The 22708-nt window shown below is 38.6% G+C and overlaps 2 protein-coding genes and 1 pseudogene across 3 annotated transcripts; 1 reads left to right on the plus strand and 2 right to left on the minus strand.

Annotated features, from left to right (window-relative positions):
- Nucleotides 1–5093: 5093 nt before the first annotated feature.
- On the plus strand, nt 5094–7037 carry LOC148720724 (uncharacterized). Its single transcript, XM_088739141.1, has 3 exons — nt 5094–5640; nt 5731–5976; nt 6375–7037. Exons 1-3 carry the CDS (start codon nt 5396–5398, stop codon nt 6535–6537), a joined length of 654 nt encoding a protein of 217 aa, XP_088595267.1. The 5' UTR covers nt 5094–5395; the 3' UTR covers nt 6538–7037.
- On the minus strand, nt 6838–10593 carry LOC148720725 (uncharacterized; annotated as a pseudogene). The gene is made up of 7 exons (XR_015993341.1): nt 10224–10593; nt 9398–9938; nt 8683–9119; nt 8270–8441; nt 7733–7920; nt 7300–7491; nt 6838–6999 (listed from the first exon to the last, which is right to left on the minus strand). The product of XR_015993341.1 is annotated as an uncharacterized LOC148720725 (transcript).
- On the minus strand, nt 10307–11778 carry LOC148720726 (uncharacterized). The gene is made up of 3 exons (XM_088739140.1): nt 11368–11778; nt 10600–11038; nt 10307–10447 (listed from the first exon to the last, which is right to left on the minus strand). Coding segments are annotated over exons 1-3 (819 nt in total). The 5' UTR covers nt 11746–11778; the 3' UTR covers nt 10307–10445.
- Between the last annotated feature and the right edge of the window lie 10930 nt (nt 11779–22708).

Below are 22708 nucleotides of genomic sequence, written 5' to 3' on the forward strand. Positions count from 1 at the left end.
GATTTATTTGTCTAATATGGATCAGAATCTAACTTGAAAGCTTGTGGCCGTTCTTGTTTTACATGAGCCCCTTTGGTATCAGCAGTTACTGATTAGGGTGTGAGAAAGTTATTCAGTTCGATTTTCACGCTTTCACTCCCAAGCTTGACCAGAAAGGAATTTCTCCCGACATTTACCATTTTTAACCAAATGGGTAATAAGAAGAAAGAATAATATGGGCTGAGGATTTATGGATTGAAAACCAAATTCTCAAATCTGAAGTGTCCATGAAAATATAGTTCTAACTCAACATATCACTACGAGGATTTTGGTTTGCTTGTTTCGAGGAAACGGGAAGCTGATTGTTCTATAAACTCGTGTCATCTATAGAAATTGATTCCTATAGTTATGAGATTTGATAGGGGTGGTGCTTATAAGCGAAGGGTAGCCAGAAATTCGGTGAAATAGTGAAAATAAGCTTTAAGTTCTGAGGTCGAGTGTAAATTCTTGTGTAACCAGCATTTTTCTGTGTTGTTGTGCCGGTAGTTTCTGCCAAAGCTACGGGATAGCAGTAAGCTTATAGCAAGCAACTTTTTGCCATTGGAGTGTATGACAGTCGGAGCAAGTGGCTGCAGCAATTGTCTCAAAGCGCGATGAAAAAGATTACATTCTTCTAACGGTCGATGATGATTCTAGAAACGATGAGGTGTGAGAGAGATGTGACCTTTGAAAGGCTACAAGAGCTTTAATTTCCTTTATTCTCCGCTTAGGGTGAATAATTGGTTTTACGATCTAGCTACACTTCGTAGAGTACAAATAACGCCATAGACAAGTACAAATATCACGCGGCATTAGTACTGTAGAATACCGGTTAAATAGGTTTTCTCGCATCGCGCAAGCGGAGAATTGAATTGCAGTTACGAAAAAAAAAAAAGGGAACAATTTGAATCATATTTCCGACAAAGAAGAGTCAGAATGGCTGGCAAATGTACATCCAAGTTTATTACATGAATCGAACGAAGAAAAACAGCTAGACGACCTGGAAATTTCTTCATTTATTGAAGGAAAAAAAAAAACAGCAACACGACAACGCGCGAATCCCGTTCCGCTTTGCATACTTCTGTCACGCACTCCCCGTAAATAAATATCCGCGAAATTCGCCCGCACTGAAATAACAGTTTGGCGTGTTGGATAATAAATAACTTATTAGACGTTTTTTTTGTGTAGTATCGCTGAGTATTTTTACTCGTTATTTGTATTTTGACTCGCCCGGAATATGGCAGAACTCGTAAAAATACTCAGCGATACTACACAACAAAACGTCTAATAAGATATATCTATTGATCATGGGAAAAAAACATCCTACAGGGAATGAAGGAATGAAATGGTGGCTGTACTCTCGTTTTAGTTTAAAGCCAGAAGGGGACCTGCCGCCGTATTTCCATGAATAAACTCCCACGCTCAAGCTAGTGCCCACCTCCCTCCTCGAATAAGCTACAGTGGAATCATTACAGGTTACAGGAGAATAGTTTCTTTTCCGTTCCAGCTATTTCTGGCTTCATGCGTTTGCAGAGTTCCTTTATGGTTAAATTTTCTTTTGATTGTGTCTTATTGCTGCGTTAACCTAATAAACGCCCCCTCGATTAAACCGAAAGTTTGAATAAAAGTCAGGGCTCTAATTCGAGAAAATATTGTACGGTATATCAGTGCTTTTATTAAGTATTACTGCTCTAAAGAGAAAACGAAGAGAGAGAGGTTTAACATTTGAAAGCTGAACAAGAACATCAAAATAAGCAATTATAATCACGTACCAAGATGACTGGACATAATTCCATTTCCTATCCTCCTCCCCAATGGGTGCTGTAGACGATTATTGACTTGAAATTTCGCAACATACGAGGAAGGAAATAAAACTAGTCATTTACAAACGACGAGCGTGTTTTGTGTTTTATTATTTTACTTTCAATTGCCCTCGAAGACATCGCAATTAACTGATACTGTTTATAATCTACAAAAATTTTCAATTTTTCACGCAAAGTGGACTTCAATGAGTTTTTTTTCTTTTTTAGAGATCAATACACGTTTTTATATGGCTTTCAGATGACAGAAAAGCTCGTAACCTCTGTATTTAGCGACTTAATCTTCGACTGACAGGTAATTGTTATGTTTATTATCATGGGCACTGTATTTAAGCTTTCACTTGATTGCTACGCTACTATCTCGTCGTATAATAGGGACGGCGATGGTCACAGCATATGACGAGATTGAACTTGTATTTCACTCGCTTTTCGTGTAGTTCTCAAAACAGTGCTACAGACAAAAGGCAAAATAAATTGTACACAGCAAATAGAGGAGTTTAGGGCTTCAACATCCGAAAGAAGAGGCAAGAAATTCAAATTCTGTCGTGCCTAATCTCTTCTCTCTACTGAAGCTCCCTTCATTCTGAAAGGGAATAGATAGACTACCAGCAGCTTATTTGCGCACTTTCAATTTAAAACGCTTTAAAGATATAAGACCCAGAATGCAACGCGAAAGACGACGTTTTGCGTCTCGAGTAGCTTTGTTACTAATCCGCGCGAGAACTGACGTCACAAAGCTCGTATGAGGTTATTGTAGCGAGTTGGGACGAGGTAAAATACTCCAAACGACAACAGCAACGATTGGTTTAAAAAAGGCGCTGAAAGCGCTTGAAATCCTTGAAAAGCCAGAAGCCATACTTAACCGGAGACTTCAGTGTAACCCATATTATCCGTTTAAAATGGTTGAAGGAAACAGTAAGTGAAATTATCGTTTATCCTTCTGAAAGTGCGAGTGTAAGAATGTAAGCTGGCTTAAATAGGGCTGAAAATATCTCTCCGGCAGAACTATAGATTAAGCTTAGTACATTAAGTCAAAGTGTGACGTAAAGATCCACCATACTCTCAGCTCTTCTTTTTTCCTGTTTGGTTTTTTTTTTTTTTTTTTTTTTGTGTGTGTGTGTGTGTGTGTGTGTGTGTGTGTGTGTGTGTGTGTGTGCTGTGCTGTGATTTTTGTTTGTTTGTTTGTTTGTTTTTTTGTATAAAACTTTAACAGCCGATTTATGCAATCAAAATTACCAGTTAGCAACTTAGTTTTTTAAGGAGGACGAACGCAGTTTTGTTACTGACTCTCGCTTCCGTTTTTCATTACTTATTTATGGTAGTATGCAATGAGTGGTTTTTTTTTTTTCGATCAACGGTTCATTTTCTCGTTTATCGAAGAGATAATAGGAATAACTTTCCTTCAAGGGTAAAAAGCATTCCTGGATGTGTAATGGATTTTTTGCTGTAAAAATCATTGTTTTCCTTTCACACAAAAAATTGCTACTTCTCTCAACTCGGTCGACCTTATTTCCTACGTTACACAGGCTAAAAAGAAAATTATAACATAACCAAAGTAAAGCGCGCGCTCTGATTGGCCAATTTAGCGTCCCCCATTTGGCCATGGGTGTACGCTGCTGACGTGAGCAATTGCAAAGACTATTTTTTCGCGCGCGCTTGCTTTTTCTGGTCACGTAAGATTTGTTAAATAAAAGGGAACTCTTTAGCTACAATGCATCAGTGTGATGTTATAAAACAAATGGTAAACACCACAGCGTACACTATTTAGTTATGGATGCACTTATGAGGTTTGCTAAGCACTCAAGAAGCTAGAGTCGCTCTCCTAATCTTCCCCATGCTTCCAAAATTTTAAATCAATGATAGCTTTTTGTGGTGTTCGATTTGATCTGGAAAGAAAATATACCAAGACTGATATCACGCGGGGAAGGGGTTTTTAATTTTCTTCAAACCTTGGTGGTTACCTAAAGGAGAACCTTATAATTTGCTTATCTTGAAAAACGTAGCTTTTATTTACAGTTTACCAGAGAAGTCGAAGAAAATGGCAAACTTCCTTTTCTAGACTGCCTGGTGAGCCACAACGACAACTCATTACGGGCGACAGTTTACAGGAAACCGACACACACCGACAGATTACTAGACGAGTCATCCTACAACCCTACATCACACAAAGCCACAACTATCAGAACTCTAACACGACGCGTACAACTAGTATGCAACTCGACTGACAGCTTATCCGACGAGAACAAATACCTTCACCGCGTTATGACGAACAACAACTACAACAACGACTTCATCCGACGAAACACTCACCAACCCACCACCACTACCAAAACAAACGACACCGCAACCCCTACGACTACAGCAACCATACCGTACATAAAAGGCATGTCTAAAAACATCTCGCGCATCTTACTACCCTTCAATATCCGCGTCGCCCACAAACCCATCACCACACTACGTCAGTTACTAACCAACGTTAAAGACAAAGACGAACCGAGGAACAGACAGGGAACGATTTATAAGATCAATTGTTCCGACTGCCAAGCCTCCTACATCGGTGAGACTGGCAGAAACCTCCCAACAAGACTGACTGAACACAGACGGGCGACGAGGAAAGGTGATGTCAACAATCACATTGCTGAATACCATCGACTTACCAACCACAACATTGACTGAGACTCTGCGCAATGCCTAACCTACAGCACTGACTATTTTCAACGACTGACTCTGGAAAGCTGGTTTATTAACTTAGAACAGACTCCCCTAAACAGATGTCAACAACTACCCGCTCCATACAAACGACTCATTCACGGCATAAACATCACAAACGACCGAAAAAGAACGACCTAACTTTACCGACAGATCGAAACAGACCAATCACGACCGACTATCGTCACTTGAGTCTTACAGCAAATAACATCACGGCAAAACAAACCGATCATTTCACACAAACTGGAATAAGAACATTCTACTGACAACAATCATTCACTTGACTCTGATGATGACTTCCGCACAGGTTGTCGAAACGTCAGTCACTACCACCGACAACAGTCCTTCTCAGGACTACACTCACCCGGACGATCAGACTACACCTTCACACTTTTAAATGTGTTAGAGACTGATTATGAACTTCAACACGGTGAGAGCTACACTTGTACTCTTCATCAAGAAACTACAATTAGAAGGATGTTAGTATTGTACCTCCTTAGATAGAGCCTTTCAATCATTTATATCTGAAAATTGCAATTATTTTGTCGATGCCTTTGCAACCATTAAAGTGTATATGACACGAAATTTTTTTTTTCGTTGATAGCTAGTTCCATGTGTATAATAAACGGTTTGAGATTTTAAAATGAATGAAACAAATTTTTTGGTCGATTTTTAGCCCCCGAAGCATGCTAAATTTATGTGTAAAATTGTTCCCGGAGACTGGGGCGAGAATTGGACTCGTGACGTCAGGTTGTTTGATCCTTTGATTAGCAAGGTCAACAATTATCAGTGTTTTCCTTGTAACACGCTGTGATTACTCGCTTAATTCTATCGTTTCACGCTTCGAAATGTCCAGCGATTCTGAGAGTATTGAGTCGTGTGACTCTATAGAGAGTATGGATTGTGGAATAAGCGACAGTTCTGAAGAGGAATGGGGAGTTATCACTGGTGTGATAGCTCCATATCAAGATGAGCCGCTCGCGGACGAGAACGACGAAGAAACTGGCGTTTCGAGCGAAGAAACCGATGTTGATGGACTTACCCCGTCAACTCTGGAGGCTAGATACGAGAGAACTGTAGACGTAGATTCCTGGTTAGTAAAACTGGTCCTTTAAAATTCCTTGTATATATACTTATAGCAAATCTTTGTTCGACAACAATTCATTTTTGCTGTCTTCTTCAGGTGTCGCTGCGAGCAATGTAATACCGGGACGTTAGTTGGTTCCCTGGAGTTTCGATGTTGCAGAGAGGTAACAAATTCATCTGCAAAGATGGTTTTTGATGGTTCCATTGAACGGATAAAATGCATCACACAACACGAGGACTACCATGCGATTACGAACCGCGCAGTTCTTCTCCAAGTGGCTCCCTTGTTGAGAAACCAAGATGGAGGGACTTACCGTCGCCGAGGTGGAATGTCAGAAAACGAGTAAGTACATTTTTAGTAAAAAACAGAAATGAAAACATACAATGTTTAAACTAGCATAATCACTTTGGTGGGCATAAAGCATTAAGCTTCAGATAAATCAGGGTAAATTAAGGCATCTCAAGCTATAAAAGTTGACCAAGTTAGATTTGGCATTTACTTGGACTTTTATCTCATGCACTCACCTAACATAAAACAGGAACTAATAAGATTGCTTGCAAAGTAGCTTGTCGGAAAATGTAAGCTTGAGAAATGCTCTGCAGTTCATTATCAATTCGTAAACATAAATATTTTTTTATTTGAATGTGTGTGTCATGGGGAGGTGAAAGGCAGGGTCCTGTAGTAATGTAGGGCATTCTTACACACCTTCCCATATAATATTCATTGTGCTTTTACTCTAGGTTCATTAGAGCTGTTGCATACCGATGGACCACGAGGTGGCTTTGTGGCTACATGGGCTGGGATAACAGAAGACCACTACCAGCCTGTGTTTACCATAATATCAGAACAAAATACCAGTCACAAAATACCAGAGGTTTTGCTGCTGCTCATGACAAAGAGTAGTATAGTACACATCATCAAAACTGTGACGTGATTCTTCTACACTAATTTCACATACAGTGTTTTGTGTCTCGGTAAACAACAATTTTCAAATTGATTGTTATGGGTGGTTGTTTCTTGTTCTATTGTTTGGTAATGTATGGACTGTGAACCAGAAACAGCGTAGGTTCTACATGCACACTAGTTTGACTACATTTAAAATTTCACCTTGTTGTAGGTACAATGCAAATATTGTAAGTTGATGAGTACAGTACAATGCAGGCATGGAAAATTTGAAGTAAAAATTGTACTACGCAGAAAACCTTCCTGTGACAAAAGTTTGGTCACTTTATTTTTTGCAAGGGCTTTTGTGACTTCGCAATGGTTTTTGGCATATTGAGCAATTGTAAGGTCGTCTTGAAGTGGGTTGACTGCTGCTTGGGGTATTGTCACTGATAGACATCTGTACTTTAGCCTGCTCTGCTTCTGTAAAATAAATAAATTTATTTAATTATGTTAGTGCATTTTTAGTTTGTTTGTTTGTTTGTTTGTTTCGCATGCTTTTACCATGGAAAAAACATGTAGAAGATATCCTCCGTGGAGACAATCAGATTGTGCATTACCATGATGGCAAACTTGTTCCCAAGGTCTATCTTTTCCCCAGTTCAAGTGGGTGGGAAGAAGATAGACCCTGAGGACAAGGTTGCATGACAGTTGGTACATAGAACATTATGTCATATTTGAACATTGAGCTTCATCAGCTTTGAAGAGTCAAAGAAAACTAACCTGGTGGAAATAGTGACGTTTTCTTAATTGCCTTTCTTGCCTGGTAAAACTTTACAGCATCCTCTTTATTTACTCTGTCTGGGAACTGCCGGTTGAGGGGTTCTGGTACCCTTGCTGCATACTTCTCATGTACTTTCTTCATTTCTGCCTTTGGCAAGGTGAAGAGAAGATTCTTCAGTGTGTCAACATACCCTGAAAAGATCACAGCCCAATTCATATAAAATGTCGACGTAATTTGAAAAACGTGCAACAGTGTTTTATCAGGTATAAGGAAACAAGGTGAAGCAGAGTCTTTTACACAAGATGCTGGTCAGTAGTACTTATCATGGTAAAAAGAGTGATCTGACTCCTAATTAACAAAAGAGCATAACATTTCCCACACTTAGTTCAGTGTAGCCACTGTACTTTTAAAATAATAATGGTCGATAATTACCATAGCTAGGTGGGGATGCCACCTCTCTAACAGCCTCTTCTCCCAGTTTAAATTTTGGATAAGTCACCCGAATGTAATCTTTTCCATCTCTTGATGTTTGGGTTTCTCTTCTGAGGTTTTCATTAAAATACAAGCTTGCCAGTATGTGCCTAGAAAATTTTACTTTAGATGAGCAAACACATGAAAATCTGAAAATGAGATTGTGTATGATAATGGTTGGAACACAAGGGAAAGAACCAAGGAAAGGAATTAAGGGGATAGGAATGTGATAAATGATAAAAAATACTGTTTTGTGTGCTTGCATACATTGTAGACATGTTGCATGATGTCTGGTCAATAGATCATGTGTAACATGTAGCAGTCACATACCCATTCATTTTGAAAAATGACAGTTTTTAGCTAAAACTGCAATACAAAACACTACTTTGGCCATAAAACTTCCAGGAATACTACATCTACAGAGTGTAAAAGGAAAAGGATAAAATATTGTATGCAACATATTTAGGTGAGAGTCACTGTAATACAACATACACATACCTGCAAATAGAACCTAACCAAGAGTAACAAATCAACTTGGGATGCCAGTTGTTTAGGGTGGCATGGAAGCCTTCTAGGCAACTTGTCTGGGCATCTGGTGAGAGTTTTTTTATGTCATTCAGAAGGATCTTCTTTGTCAACAGCAATTTCAATTTGTCATATGCTGCAGTGCCTACCAAAAGTATTATTGAACAATTTTAAAATGACACACTACATTGTACATTGTTGAGATTAGAGGATGTAAAGTATGTATGAGCTCATTTGCCAATTTCAAATGATAGACTTTATCCCAAGAGTGTCATCATCCAGTCATTTAACTCCACACAAAGAATATGACAAGGAGGATTGAGAGAAGGGTAGCCACATGGGTACTGATACTGTATATCATCAAAAGCAACGAAAAAATTCCTCACCAACTCTTATCCACTTTCTGGGTTCAAGTTCTCCATGATGACATTGTTGATAGAGTGGATCTGGGTGATTTAACATGTTTATTACTGACATGGCGCATAAATGAATTCCATTTGGCAATGATAAGAGACTCAAAGCCAGCTTTTGTTGAAGTCGCACACCACTACATATGTCTACGTATTCCTTTCATCCAATATTTGATTATTTCACATCCTTTCTCTTTACTTAAACTCAATAACTTCTCAGTTAATGATCTTGCCACATGCCAAATATCATAGTAATGCCTAGTATTGACACAATTCTCTCGAATCCACTTTGCTATGCCCCTGTGCCGGTCAGACACAAAAATAGCAATTGTCAGACCAACACGCTGCAAATAGGAAAAACATGTCTTTGCCCCGTCGAGTTCTGTCTGTTGGCTGCCACCAGTTTCATTTGCCTGAGTAATAAAAGGAGAAATATAAGGGAATGAAAGGTTACTCACTACAATTATAATTGTAACGTTCATGTTAATCGTGTTTGAAACAAACATAACTCCCACTGATAATAAATAATAATCTAGTAACTGGGAATGTACTACCAGTTAGAATACCCTGAAAATAGCATCGTAATAATACTATAAAGCAATGCAGTAATATCATGCAATTCCATTAATATTTTTTACATTACTAGTAACAATTGATGATAATTTATTCTTCCAAAAAGAACTTGACTTACCTGAACTAATTCAAAGTGGACAATTTTCATGATTGTGGTGCAGAACATTGTGTAGACCCCATATTTGGCAGAGTGCCCCACTGAATCAAACCGTCCATCCCCTGTCCAAGCAACATTTTTTAACTTTCTGATCTTGCTGATGAGATTGGCTTGGTATGTTTCCCAGTGATGAAGAACAACTGGAACTAGGAATGACTTCTGGTGCCTAAAATAGGTACGGGCAGAGAATACATGGAGCCCCATGTGGCGGAAAACCAGCAATATCTTGTTTATAGATGCTCCAGCCATCAAGACTGCAAAGCTCAACAAGATATTGCCAGCAGGATATTTTCCAAGAACAGTAGGCTGGGATTTCCAGATGTAGTTACCATGGCATCTTGAACAGCTCTGTGTTACAGTAACCATGGTCCCATCTTGCTTCATCCTTGCTGTAGGATTGCTTTCTTTACACTTGAAGCAGAAAAGTGTGAAAATATGAAGCAGCATGCTGTAAAATACAATGAACTTGGGTTCATCATATTCAGGGGTATCTGGATCAACTCTGCAAAATAAAAGGCATGGCTGAGTCCTTTCAATAATATACTCAAGTTACATAATGAATTATTGTCAAGTGGAACAAACAATAAACTCAGACTCAAACCCAGTAGCTACTTATATGTTTTGAGGGTGAGAGAAGATTGGATATGAGAGTGAATTGATGAACATGAGGAGTTATGGATGGGAAAAAGGGCTATTTTCCCTTTGTCCTTTCCCATAACTCCCTAAGTGCCTCAATCCACTCAAGCAAGTGGTATAATTACAATGAAAGCTACAATAGTAGTCTCACCTGATATCTTTTTCCATGCTTTCTTCTGAGAGATTCTCTTCCTCTTCATCATCATCAGTACCTTCAGCTTCTGTGGAACCTCCTGCCTGTGACTTCCAGTCACCATCCTCATTCTCTGTTGCCATATCTGTATCACTCCCAGTGCTTGACCAGATAAAGAAATCTTTGGACCCACTTTCCTCCTGCATATCAATTTCCCCTTCAGACGCTGTTTCAATTACTTTCTATAATAACAAACAAACAAGAAGGAATAAATGATCCAGTACTAGTGAGAGTGAGTAGCACTAGGAACACTTGAATCAAGTTCAATATGGATATTCTTTTGCCATTATACAAAGCTACAAGAAAGCATAAATAGGTTTTGTTTAGCACTCACACTTTTGAGCTCTCTTATCTCCTTTTTCTTGTTCCTTTACTATTCTCCTTAGACGCATAGTTTGCTTCTTCTGATCTTTTAATTTGGATTTATATACACAAGAGCTGCCTTGCAATGGTGTTATGTTGGGGGATGGAGTTGTGAAAGAAACAGGTGTTGTATTGACTGGCGTAGCACAGGTATTGTTGGTGGAGGTCAAGGCAACTGGAGAAGTGAAAGGAGTGATAACAGAAACAGTAGCAATTGAGGCATTGGTGCTGGCGGAACTTTCATCAATTGGGCTCATGCACACATCTGTTGCGATGTTGAACGGATTCTCTTCATTTGTGTCATCATCATGATCGTCTACAGGGTGACTCATTGATTCTTCCCTGGCCTCATCAACCTTCTTTTTCTTCGCCTCCAACTCATGAAACTCTGCAAAGGCATCACGCCTTAGCTGCAGCAAAAACATAAAATATCCTGGTTGATAAAATATATCGAGCACAAGACACCCTTGCTTTTGCTAAGATTATATATAGGATTCGAAACGATCACGAAGCTTGTATAAATCAATACTCAAAACTCCAGTGAACATGATGATGATTCACTAAGGTATAGGTTTTAGCAGTTCAGTTTGCTTTCAGCACGGCAAAACCGCAATTAGATACGGACATTTTACACAATGCTTCCAAAAATTTTATAAACTCACCACAGAATAGGTTATTTACATCACAAAAGCTTACACATGTTAATGTTAATGATCGGAGATCACGAGAAAACGCTTACCTGTCGCCTTTTCCGATCTGTCAGAACTTCAGGACCTTCTGGTAGAACTGCATGTCTTGTTGGAACAGAGCCCTTGATAAGAACTTTGTTCCGTTTTACTTGCGTCATACCGTCCAGCGAAAATGCCAAGCCGCCCTCGTAACAACTTTGCTCAAAGTGAGCCGAACACAACGAGGCATGTTTGGCAACAGGTTCGCCGAAATCAACTCGGTGCCGCTGCACGAATTTCACGCATTGGGCTCTCACTGTTGGATTTACAGGAAACTGGTGCATCGAAATACCCGGTGTGTAGCTGGTATTCGTACAGCTTCTATTGTTGGGCGCCCCAGCCACACAATAACGTCCACCTTTCCGTACTGGCCTCTTCTTTTCCGCCATAGACCACTTTCATAAATGGCTGCCGGATTAATATTAAATTTTGCCCGAGTGGCCTCGCTTGAGATAATGTATTCTTTTGAATTTTGTACTGGAGAACGAGGCCACCCTGGCAAATTTATATGTAAACAAAAGAATTTTGATCCGGCAGCCATTTATGAAAGTGGTCTAATGAGAGTCAAACAACCTGACGTCACAGGTTAAGTTCACGTGACCTTTTGGCCGCGCGTTCGAGGGGACAAATTTAAAGGCAACTTAGCGCGTAGTTTAACGAAAACTATGTGTTTATAATTATTTTCAACGATTTTTAACTCTCGAACCGTTTGTTATATATATCGAACTAGCAGAAAAGAAAAAAAAAATTTCATGTCATATACACTTTAAGTTCAATATGAGTTGTGCTGTGGCTGTCTATTCACTCTGCTACCCCGTAATAAAATCATGTAGTTATTGGAATTCAAATCCCTTACCTTGTGTTGTTCAGTATGGCAAAAGATTATAAGAAAATTAATCTTTGAACAAATATTTACTGTAAGATGATTTGCCAGAAACTGTTGATGTTTGTGGAACTGAAGTAAGTTTAGATTCTAAAAGTGATTACAGTGGAGGGATATTGTCTGATTCAGTTGACAGCAAATCAGTTCTTGAAAACCTTGTAGGAAATAGTAATGAATGCACAGGTTTTTGATGTGGTTTTCAGTTTTTTGTATGACCGTGTATTTTTAAACCCACAAAAAGGTCAAAATACGTGTATTCCCTCTTAGTATTTAATTTACTGAAATAGCACTGCTTCTCTCGTTGTAGCCATCAGCAATATTCAATATTCAGAGATTTTCCTACTAAAAACAATATGAATTATTGAACAGTAATATTACCTCAATCTACTGAATTCTGACAACTTCCCTTGGGTGAACATTTGGCAACAAACTATGACTCGGTACCTGTAATAAATAAAAAAAATTCCCTACTCCTTGCAGTTAAAGGCAAATACATTACCTACTCAGGGTTCGTACAGGTCTTGAAAGTCCTTGAAGATGCTTGAATTTAAAAAGAAAAAATTCAATGCCTTGACAGTACTTGAATTTGAGGACTAGGGGTTGATTTCTGCAATTTTCAAGTTGAAATTTACAGTACTTACATGGAAAAGCTGAGAAATAATATTAAATAATTTTAAAATTGCTTATGCAAAGCCGGCTTTCCAAAAGTGGTCCTTCAAGTTTTTAACACTTGGCCTACAAAGTCACGGAAAAGTCTTACAGATGCCAAAGGTTAAATCTCAAGGAACCTACTCCTATATGGTAATATTATTTTGATTGTTGTCGAGTACCATAACAACATTTATTACAATACAGTGGACAAAAAAAAAAAAAAAAAAAAAAAATGCACAAGAAGACATTCGTGACCATTAATGACGAAGTCGCGTGACGATAGTAGCGATGGTGAATATGGCAGTCCCCTAAAGTTAACTTCAGATGTGCCATATTGAAAGCCCGAGTTCACGCAGCTATGCGTCTAGGTGGTACTAAATCAGGCAGTTCTCAGTTGACGTCATACATTGCCACATATGAAGCTCTTTCGGAAATCTTTTTGAATACTAAAACCACGACGAATATTAGAGGATTCTTCTCTAACACCCAAACAGTACTTCTGTATTTCTTGACTTGAACTCTTAATAGAATTTCCTTCTTCTTGGGACTAGCTCAATTTTGACTAAATTCTACACAATTAAAATTTGTTCTGATCTGATTGGAAAATACTGTGTACCAGCTTATAAAGGTGATGCTAAAGGTGACATTGCTAAGCTGTCTATCTTATTGCATCGCCATCATTCAAGTTTTAACCAGCGAATCACGTCAAGTTACCTAAGACAGTTCCTGCATACTAAGCATGCGCCCTCGAGTTGTTTACGCAGTTACAAAATCATTTTTTACCTTAAATTTTATACTTTTATAGATAAGATCAGCCAGAACAGAAACAAGATTGATAATATAAAAATTATAATTAACCTATTGACAGAATTAGATTTGTACTTGAAAAGATATCTTAAGAGGAAATAGCCTTAGAAGATTGTTACATAACAACAAAATAAAAAGAAAACTCAGAGAAGAAGGGGCGTTCACGATTACCGCCCCCAGAGATGCTAAGTGTTCTTATCTGATTCAAAGTTCAGTGGGGAAAATGAAAAGGCAAAAGCTGTTTACACTTAGAGTCATCTTAAAGAAAGAGGTGTTGAAGGTGTTCAATTGAAATTTAAGAAATATTCTTTGATTGTGAATATAAAATTTGACATAGAATTTGTTCCAAAGAACGAGTTTGAGAATCATCGAAAGTATGAGAAGCAGGAATTTCCAGGAATTCCTGTACGAGGTTAACATTTACCAGTACTCTCTTCCGCCTTAACAAGCAGATTGACATTGATTAAAAATATAGCTTAACGTGAAATATACTACAACAAGTTGTAATCACCATAGAAACTGAACATTTGCTTCCATGTCAAATTCAGAGCCACAACAAAGAAAGGTTAAAGATTTGTACTTAGATGAGACCGCCAAAAGGAATAAGAAATAATCATCCTGCTTATTATAATTTTTGTATCGAATGGCCTAGAGTAATATAATATTTCCCTTCCTTTTTCTTAATGCTTAATTAAGTCTAAAAACACACGCAATGAAAACTCTTGCTAGATTTCAATTTTTTCTTTTTAACACGATAGTTGGTGAAATTGATAAACTGATTATCGCATAGTAAACACTCAGGTTATGCAGCATAATTAGAATGAACTGAGATCCTAATAGGTGGCTGGCGGTTTTTGGGGCGTTCGATGATTCAAGGCGGCGGAAACGCGCAAATGACTGGCGGAGGTTCCGCTTTACTTGGAACTAAATATCCCATCGTTTACACCGTACCTAACTTCAATCGACCTCATTCTGTGAAAATTGAATCAGATCAACCAAGGATTGCTATAAGAGAAGAAACGAAGGGGGAGGAGGTGGGGAGGAGAGGGGAGAGGGGAGGGTGCCGATTGGAATTCTATTCTATCTAATAACCACTTGACTATAGGCAGTGTTTCAAGCCGGAATCCACCTCTCAGTCTGGACTGAGATGTCGAACTCACTTTAGACTTATTTTAAGTCAAATAGTGTCGGCCAAATTGACGTGAAAAGTTGACCTTTCCGTTTGGATCAGACCCAATCTGTTGGGTTTGAACTCTCTTTTGAGCAAATGAAGAAGTATGGACGCACATTGTGTCTTTAAATGATCAATACCAAATAGGTTAAGTCAGGTTTATTATCTGGGCTTCCTGTAGAGATGCTCAAGTCTAAAATTTCCTGGCAGTCGTCGTGTATCTTCCTAAAAGGCACTTTCTTCACGTGCTTGTTATCATGCTCCGACAATTTAAACGACCGCATAGTTTCTGGAGACGAGAATAAGCCCTTTACGGTTATCTGAAGCAAAAGACCGCCATCTCTTGTCCTTTCTCGATGGTCTAACCTTCGATGGAAAGACTTTCGAAGAGAAGCTGGACTGGGCCGTTGGTGTGCCAAACATTGTCAAGTGCCAATAAGCTCGAGTCACATGCAACAGTTCACAGAGATCATCCCATTCCAAGTCCAAGTGCAAGTGAAAACCACTGTGGCCCCAAGTCCAAGTCCAAGTGAGGGCCACTGTAGCCTCATTCTCTTGTTGAACATTTTAAAAGGTATGGCCTGAAAACCTAGAAATTCTGGATACCCTTAATCAGATGGTTTTCACTAAAAAATGTTCAAACATTGAAATATCTTTGAAATTTAAAATTAGATATTATAACCTAATTAAGGCTACCCTATCCTTTTAGCCCTCATGGTTATTATGGGCAGCCTGTACTCTTACCATTTTTCATTTAATGTGTATTTTTGTATCATGTAAATTAATGTAGGGCACAAAAAAAGTTGTTGTTTTCAGCTGTGTTGTTAAGCTAATAAACTTTAAAGAGTCGCAAAATCCGCCCCAAGGACGAAACAGCAATTTATGTAAATTTTCGAGTTTTATGCAGTTTTAAGGTACTTTAATTCCGTAGGACATAACTTCGTCGTTGGAGGGCCATTCCCAAGTTTGTTATCTTTTAAGATATTTTTGAAAGTGATCTTCACTTATCTTCTATTTAATCTTCTTCCCTCGGTAAACATTGTCTTCTTATAAATGCTTTCGATGTACTTTGAGATGTATGGCTGTAGAATTGCTGAGGCAGTGGTTTACAATCTCCCAGAGTCTTTTCAGAGTTTTTGAGTCTATAGTTCTGTCGAGCATAGTGTCGTTGTTCAAAGCCCATTTACTAGCTGCGTATCATTTTCATTCAAGTCAACTAGTTGAAACTAATCTTTATTTATCTCCTTATCAATCTTCTTCTCTCGGTGGACGTCAAAGTACATATTTAGTCTGTTCTCTGTTCTATGATTGTACTCATTGCTAAAACTTCCTCTTAACAAAGATTGTTTTTTCTGTTCTGATGCGAGAGGTAATCTTTGATATTCCTTTCTTTCTCCTTTATGCGGAGAGGTATTGTTGATCTTTTCATGCCCAACTTCTTTTGAAGACCTCTGCAAACTCACTGACATTTTAAGCAAGTTCAGGACAGCCACCGTAAATTAGAGGGGTGAATGAGCCGTCATAAAAACTTTCCTTAAAAGATACACACATGCCTGACCGTGAAGCTTGTTGATAGTCTCCAAGAGAAAATGCTGATAGACCGCAACATATATAAAAAGTTTACTTCACAGTAAGATTCCCTCACCATATCGACTCGTGTAAAATGGGCCTTTCTTCCAAGCAGTAGTCTGCTTTCCCTTGAGCTATTTGTGGATTTAAATGGTAAATAGAGAAATCAATGTTCCTTTCATACAGCACCAATCTTCCGGTGTTTTTATTATTTTAAGCTACTTATTCTCTGTCCGCGAGCATATTTAGCACCTATCCAATATTCGTGTTGCTATATTCTCAACGATATCGAGTAAGAATTCCACCACAACAAACAGTGGCCAACATGTGTATTCATTATTCAACAAGCAGAAGCAGGGACGAATTACATGTTCTGTCTTCCTCGTATTATGAAAAACATCCCATAACTCGCCAACTAACAAAAGAAACATTGAAGAGACCAACGCGTGTATGGGGCATTCTACAAGGACAGGCAGGAAAGAATTACACGTACTGCCTTCTTCATATTTTAAACAACACTTCACAACTTGCGTTGAAAAAGAAGTGAGGAAGCCAATATGTATATATGTCGTTCTACATACAAAGGCAGGCCGGAAGTATTTCTATTCTAACTACCCCTTATATCGCAGAACAGTTTAACTTGCCAGCAAAGCAAAAAAAAAAAAAAAAAAGACCAATACGATGAAGCATCGTTCTACAAGCACATGCAGGGGGAGAGTTATAGCTTCGGAATCCCTTATATTTTGAGCAACACTCGATAACGCCAGTAGAAAAAGAAATAAAAAGGCGGACATGTGTATGCATCACTTTATAAGCACAGCCAGGGAAGAATTACATGATCTGGCTTCTTTTCATTTTGGAAAACACTCGACAGCACGCTGTAAAACAAACGAAGAGGCCAGTATGTGTTGGTGTCGTTCTACAAACACAGGCAGGGAAAGTTTACATGTGCTGACTTCTTCATATTTTGATCAACACTCTATAACTCACACAGAGACAAAAGCTAAGATACCAGCTTCTACCCTAGCGTAGTGATTGTAGAACGCTTTGGAAGATTAGCTGAATAGCGCTTTACAAATTGATATAATAACTATATAATTCTGAAAAATGACTCAAGTAGCGAAAGAAAAAAAAAAGGCCAATGTGTACATGCATCATTCTAGAAAAACAATAAAGGAAGAATAACATCAAGCTAACAATCTAACTATCTCGGTTATTCGGTCGATCATTATTCCATTAATCCGTCAGTCTATAAGTCACAGATCAGGCAATTTACTTACATAACATACAGACCATCATACAGAACATCTTAATTCTGTTCAAAAATGTTGTAGAACCAGTAGATGGTAAATTACATACTGCAATTACCAAATGAACTGCACAGGACTTCTATTGCAGCACATTCATAAAACAAATTATGATTGTTTTTTCGCTCCTGGGGTACTGTTTTCACTCACTTGCTTTGAAGTTCCGGTACAGTATGAACTCTGTTTTGACAATACTGAACTATCTCTGAAAACGGAAAGCCATAAGTGGTAACATTTATCTCCAAAAAAAATAGAGATAGTTCCAAAAGCTCAAAAAATTATTAGCCGATCACAAAGAGTATCATTTCAACCATTGTATACCTCATTCCGTCCGTTATTTAGCGGTTTTTCAAGGATGTTTGACGATGTTCTTCGGTTGACTGACTCCATCTTGTATTAGGCCTGGCTTCTAAGGCAGAAGGCTTGACTACTCACATAACAAAATGGCGGACGCAGAGGATGCGAGGTGTACTCTGGAAAAAAAGTAAGTCGTAGATCGATACTTTAGGCGTTTTTTTTTTTAAACAGGCTTGTTATGATAACAGTCCTTATCATATAAGGGGCAAAATTACTGAATTGTGATTGGTTAAGACAGAGGGCATTTTTTTCTTAATTTTTGTAATTGCCCCGGGAAAAATTACTTGAAAATGATTGGCTGAGAATCGCTTAGCAACGGCTGTCAAGGTAAAGAAATTTCTGTTGGTTTTGTAACAATGGCGTCCCGTTTTGCGCGAGATCAGTAAGAAAACATTTTGCCCCTTATATTATAAACAAGTAATCACATGGTTCCTCGTAAAATTAAGGATTAATATCACTTGTGTTTTCGGAAGTTGCAGAAATTGCCCTGGTCGCTGCACGACTCGGAAAATTTCAGCAACTTCCGAAAACACGCGTGATATTAATCCTTACTTTTACTCGGCCCCATGCGATTACCTATACGAAGTTTTCTATTCTTGTTATTTGTCAGGGATAAAATTTTCATAATTTTTCGTTTTGCTACAATTCTCAGATAAAACCGGCAAAAATATGCGAAGATCAATGTGTGCTGCAGCATTCAAACATGTAAGAAGCAAGGAACGACGTGATCTTCACGGAAAAATTGCATTGTAACTAATCAAAGGAATATGCGTCTAAGGAGCATAATGTTTCAGACCTTTTTTTTCTTTTGCATTTACCTAAACTGCAGTTCACCTTTGAGAGACAATTTCCGTCTTGCAGAGTAATTTTAGTCAATTAAGGTGATCCCTCAGAAATGAAAGTCGTCAAACGATTTTTTTAACTTTCCCTCAAATGTTCCCTACGAATCTTTGTTTTAAGAGTTGCTGCACAATGAACAAGGTGTCTCCATGCTTGCTAAAGAGGTATGATACGCCAATTTGACCCCATTTATGCCTGTACTGGTGCTAATCACGCGCATCATTTTATTGCTTCATGGTTCACGACAGGGTTTTGAAAGTAAGACTTCAAAAAAAATACTCAAATAGTAGACAGCCTTTGCTTTCAAGGTCATAATCTGCATCCTCCATTTAACAGGTTTCATTTATGCTTTTAGCTACACCTCATTTTTGTTCCAATTAACTTTTTTCTCAAATTTTCTGATTTTTGTAGGATAGTTGTACAACAGGATTAGGAAGTAAAAAAGATAGGTAACCATGTTTGTTCAAGAGTAAAAGACCTTCATACTTTTTCATCTCGTCTATTTATTGAAAAATAATACCATATGTTCTTGCAATGTACATACATTTATTAGCTCATTACCTGCTGTTGTGTGCAGTTTAGAATGCGCATTGAAATACTGAAGATTGTCCCCTGGGAGTCCCTTTAGTATTACTGAGATAAGCTGGTATGACTTCTGTCGGTGAGATGACTGTTTTCAGTACTGTAGGTTTCTGTCTTCAGCCTATTAATCGGCAACAAAATTGTTAACATATTGTTTTTTTTTTCTCCTGTTACTTTAATTAATCTTGTTTGCCCTTGTTAAGTCAACCATTTCGCTCCCTCCACCCAAACCAATGTTGTATCGTACGTGATTCCAGGAAATGTTAGCCATCGTCGAGTGGGTAAGAGGGGTATGTTAGTGATTTAGAGTGTGGTAGAAACAGGAATGGTATTCTTCACATTTATAAAACCCCTCAAACGTGATGTACACGCGTAGAATTTTTGCATGTACATCTTTTCAGGAGTTTTGATATGTATAGCGCTCAGATACCGTCCCTGCATCGAATGATGCTGAATGATGCCGGATGATGTCGAATGATGTCGAACGTTGCGAAATGATGCCGAATGAAACCGACGGATACCGAAGGATATCAGTAATAATAATGATAATAATAATAATAATAATAATAATAATAATAATAATAATAAGTTCAATTACTCTTTTTGTAGCTTACAGCTAAATTACAAGAGTGGTCAGGATACAAATCATATCTATACAATAACATGAAACATTTTACGAAGAATATCTATATGTAATAAATTTGTTGAGACAGTTAGTAAAAGCCATTGCGGGATCATCTCTAAGAGTGCCTGAGCGTAGATTGTATCCATGGGACACAGTTGTGCGATGTGGCAGCAAGTTAGCAAGGACACCAGTGTCCCGAACTCTCTGAATAAACTTAGTGCACGCAGCGGCACGCCGATTAAAGAGAGTGCAAAGACAAATTTATCCTTAACACTCCTGAGACTAAATAAATCTTGGAAATCATACTCCGTAATCCATCTACCAAAAGCGTCCACTTTACTAGGTCTTAAATCCCTCTTTAGTAGTGAGTTGATGGATGACGACTTTTTCGAGGGAGATGATCTTGAACGTATAAGGACGGAGTAGTGGTCACTAGTGCCAATCTTGGGTAGCTGTTTGGGTGGTGAAAATAATTTTGACCTATTCGTAAGACACCAGTCCAAAGTGCCAGAGTCATGCGTTAAAACCTTTATCACTTGAATTAGTCCAGCGGACAGTTTAGTTTGTTGCTCAGTAATCCCAGTACTGGTCGGGTTAAAGTCTCCACATACCGCGACAAGACCATCAGGATGTTTACAAAGAAATGAATCAACATTATTTTGGATGTTTTCCAATAAGATCTTGTTATCATCCGGCCCAATTCTTGGGGGGTGATATACTATACCAAGTAGAATTAGTGAGGCTGCACGCGTTAGTAGGAAGGGCCTGATTGTAAGCCAGAGGGATTCAACATCCAAATACTCAAAGTCTACTAGTCGTTTACAAGGAATATGAGAGGTAACATATGTACAACCACCTCCTTAGCCATCCATACGATCGCTCCTAAAACAAAAAGAGCCGTCAAGCGGGATAGCGGAATCGGCAACGGCGGAATCCAGCCAGGTTTCTGTGATACAAATAATGCCAGTTAAATTTAAATTTACCACGGCTTGAAGCTCATCCTCTTTGAAGCGTAATGATCGTATATTCGCCAGAAAAATACACGGAAACCATGGAGTTTGGTAGGGAGAGGAAGGAAAATGGTCTGGAACTGACAGGTCGTGGTCCAACCACTCGGACAAGTTTGCTTGATCTATTACAGGTTTCTTTCTCACTCGTCCACCTCGTTTCGAACGAAACTGCCTCCTGCTTCCAAGCTCGTAGAGCTTTAGCCATGGCTCCCTCGAAAGATGAAATTTTGGTTGTGTTTTTCCAATTGACTTGAGAACGGCACTGGAATATAGGTCAAAATATCAGGTGATCAAAAGATATCTCGGTGATCCAAGATAGCCGCCAACCAGTTGTAAGAGATCACATGTAGACAAGCGGCCAACGTTCAACAACAAGTTAGGAAGATAGAGAATGAAACACACACAAAGGCCACAAATACTCTTATGTGCTTGTAAAGGATGCATGGCAAGCAATTCGACAAAATTTGACACAAAACAATCAAGTTTTTACGGACAACAAATTCACCGTGGCAGCCATCACGGCGCAGCTGACCGGAATCTAATTCGAATGATATCTAAAAAACATCCCGTACCCCCCATCTTTTTAATAATATCGTTTGTATATGTAAGGAAATTAAATGTAAAATCTCTTTACCTCGTTTTTAGATTGCAGCATGGAAAGCCTCTTGTTTCTTCATAATTTTTCTGTCCGTTGCCCGTCAAAGTGTAAATTAAATCAGCTGTACGTAGGTCAGTGCACGAGTTGATCATTTTCAAACCTGAATTAATGTGAGTCCAGGAATTGAATTAAGTAGTGGCATTAAATATGCCGGAGAGACCGAGTTTTCGTGGCTTACGTTAACAATTTCCAAAGATGGTTGATCAAAATAATTGATTTAAGGTTTGTGTATTACAAAAATAACCATGTTTTTTTTTTTGTTTTAGTGGCAAATGGATGGCTAAAGGCAAATATATACTGCCCCGGTGTGTTTTGGTGCCAGGGATAATCAGCTTGGTTCATTCTACCTGCCATCTGGCGGCGGAATAGCCGCTATAAAGTTGGTCCACTTGTATGGATAAGTGTCCTGTGACACCACAAAACCTAAGCACTGGTCTCTTTGGGGGTGTGGTCAACATCCGATCGTGGCGGATGAAGTTGGTGTCGTCATAACGAGCTCATGAAGCCGAATGATAATGGCTTGTTTTCTACAGTTCCTGGGTATGACTCTGCATCCAAGGAGATTGTACTATCACAATTTTCCACTCTGCATCCAAGGAGATTGTACTATCACAATTTTCCACGCTTTATCCGGTACTAGCTGGCCAGCAGTTACGCCTTAGTTATGACCAGGATCTAAAAGATCGGTCAGAAAGCAACAACGGAGGCTCTGTTTGCTATTACGTCTACGCCCTTTTTGTCTGAGGTGCCCCATAAAACCATGCTTTCATTGATCGATCCTTTTAAAATCGGCTTTGAATAATCAGATGATAGCCAAAAAAAAAAATTTGATCTGAATGTTTTGGCCTTTACTTTGCTGCTTTTTGATGTGGGAAATGTGGCGGGTTATATA

Source organism: Stylophora pistillata, chromosome 11 (genome assembly GCF_964205215.1).
Source record: "Stylophora pistillata chromosome 11, jaStyPist1.2, whole genome shotgun sequence".
NCBI lineage: Eukaryota > Metazoa > Cnidaria > Anthozoa > Scleractinia > Pocilloporidae > Stylophora > Stylophora pistillata.

Bases quoted from the DNA above. Each gene is read 5' to 3' on its own strand.
- LOC148720724 (XM_088739141.1), top strand. From the start codon at position 5,396: ATGTCCAGCGATTCTGAGAGTATTGAGTCGTGTGACTCTATAGAGAGT. The intron at 5,641-5,730 runs GTTAGTAAAACT...TGTCTTCTTCAG, and splicing joins ACTGTAGACGTAGATTCCTG to GTGTCGCTGCGAGCAATGTA. The intron at 5,977-6,374 runs GTAAGTACATTT...CTTTTACTCTAG, and splicing joins GGTGGAATGTCAGAAAACGA to GTTCATTAGAGCTGTTGCAT.
- LOC148720726 (XM_088739140.1), bottom strand. From the start codon at position 11,745: ATGGCGGAAAAGAAGAGGCCAGTACGGAAAGGTGGACGTTATTGTGTG. The intron at 11,039-11,367 runs GTAAGCGTTTTC...TTTTTGCTGCAG, and splicing joins CAGATCGGAAAAGGCGACAG to CTAAGGCGTGATGCCTTTGC.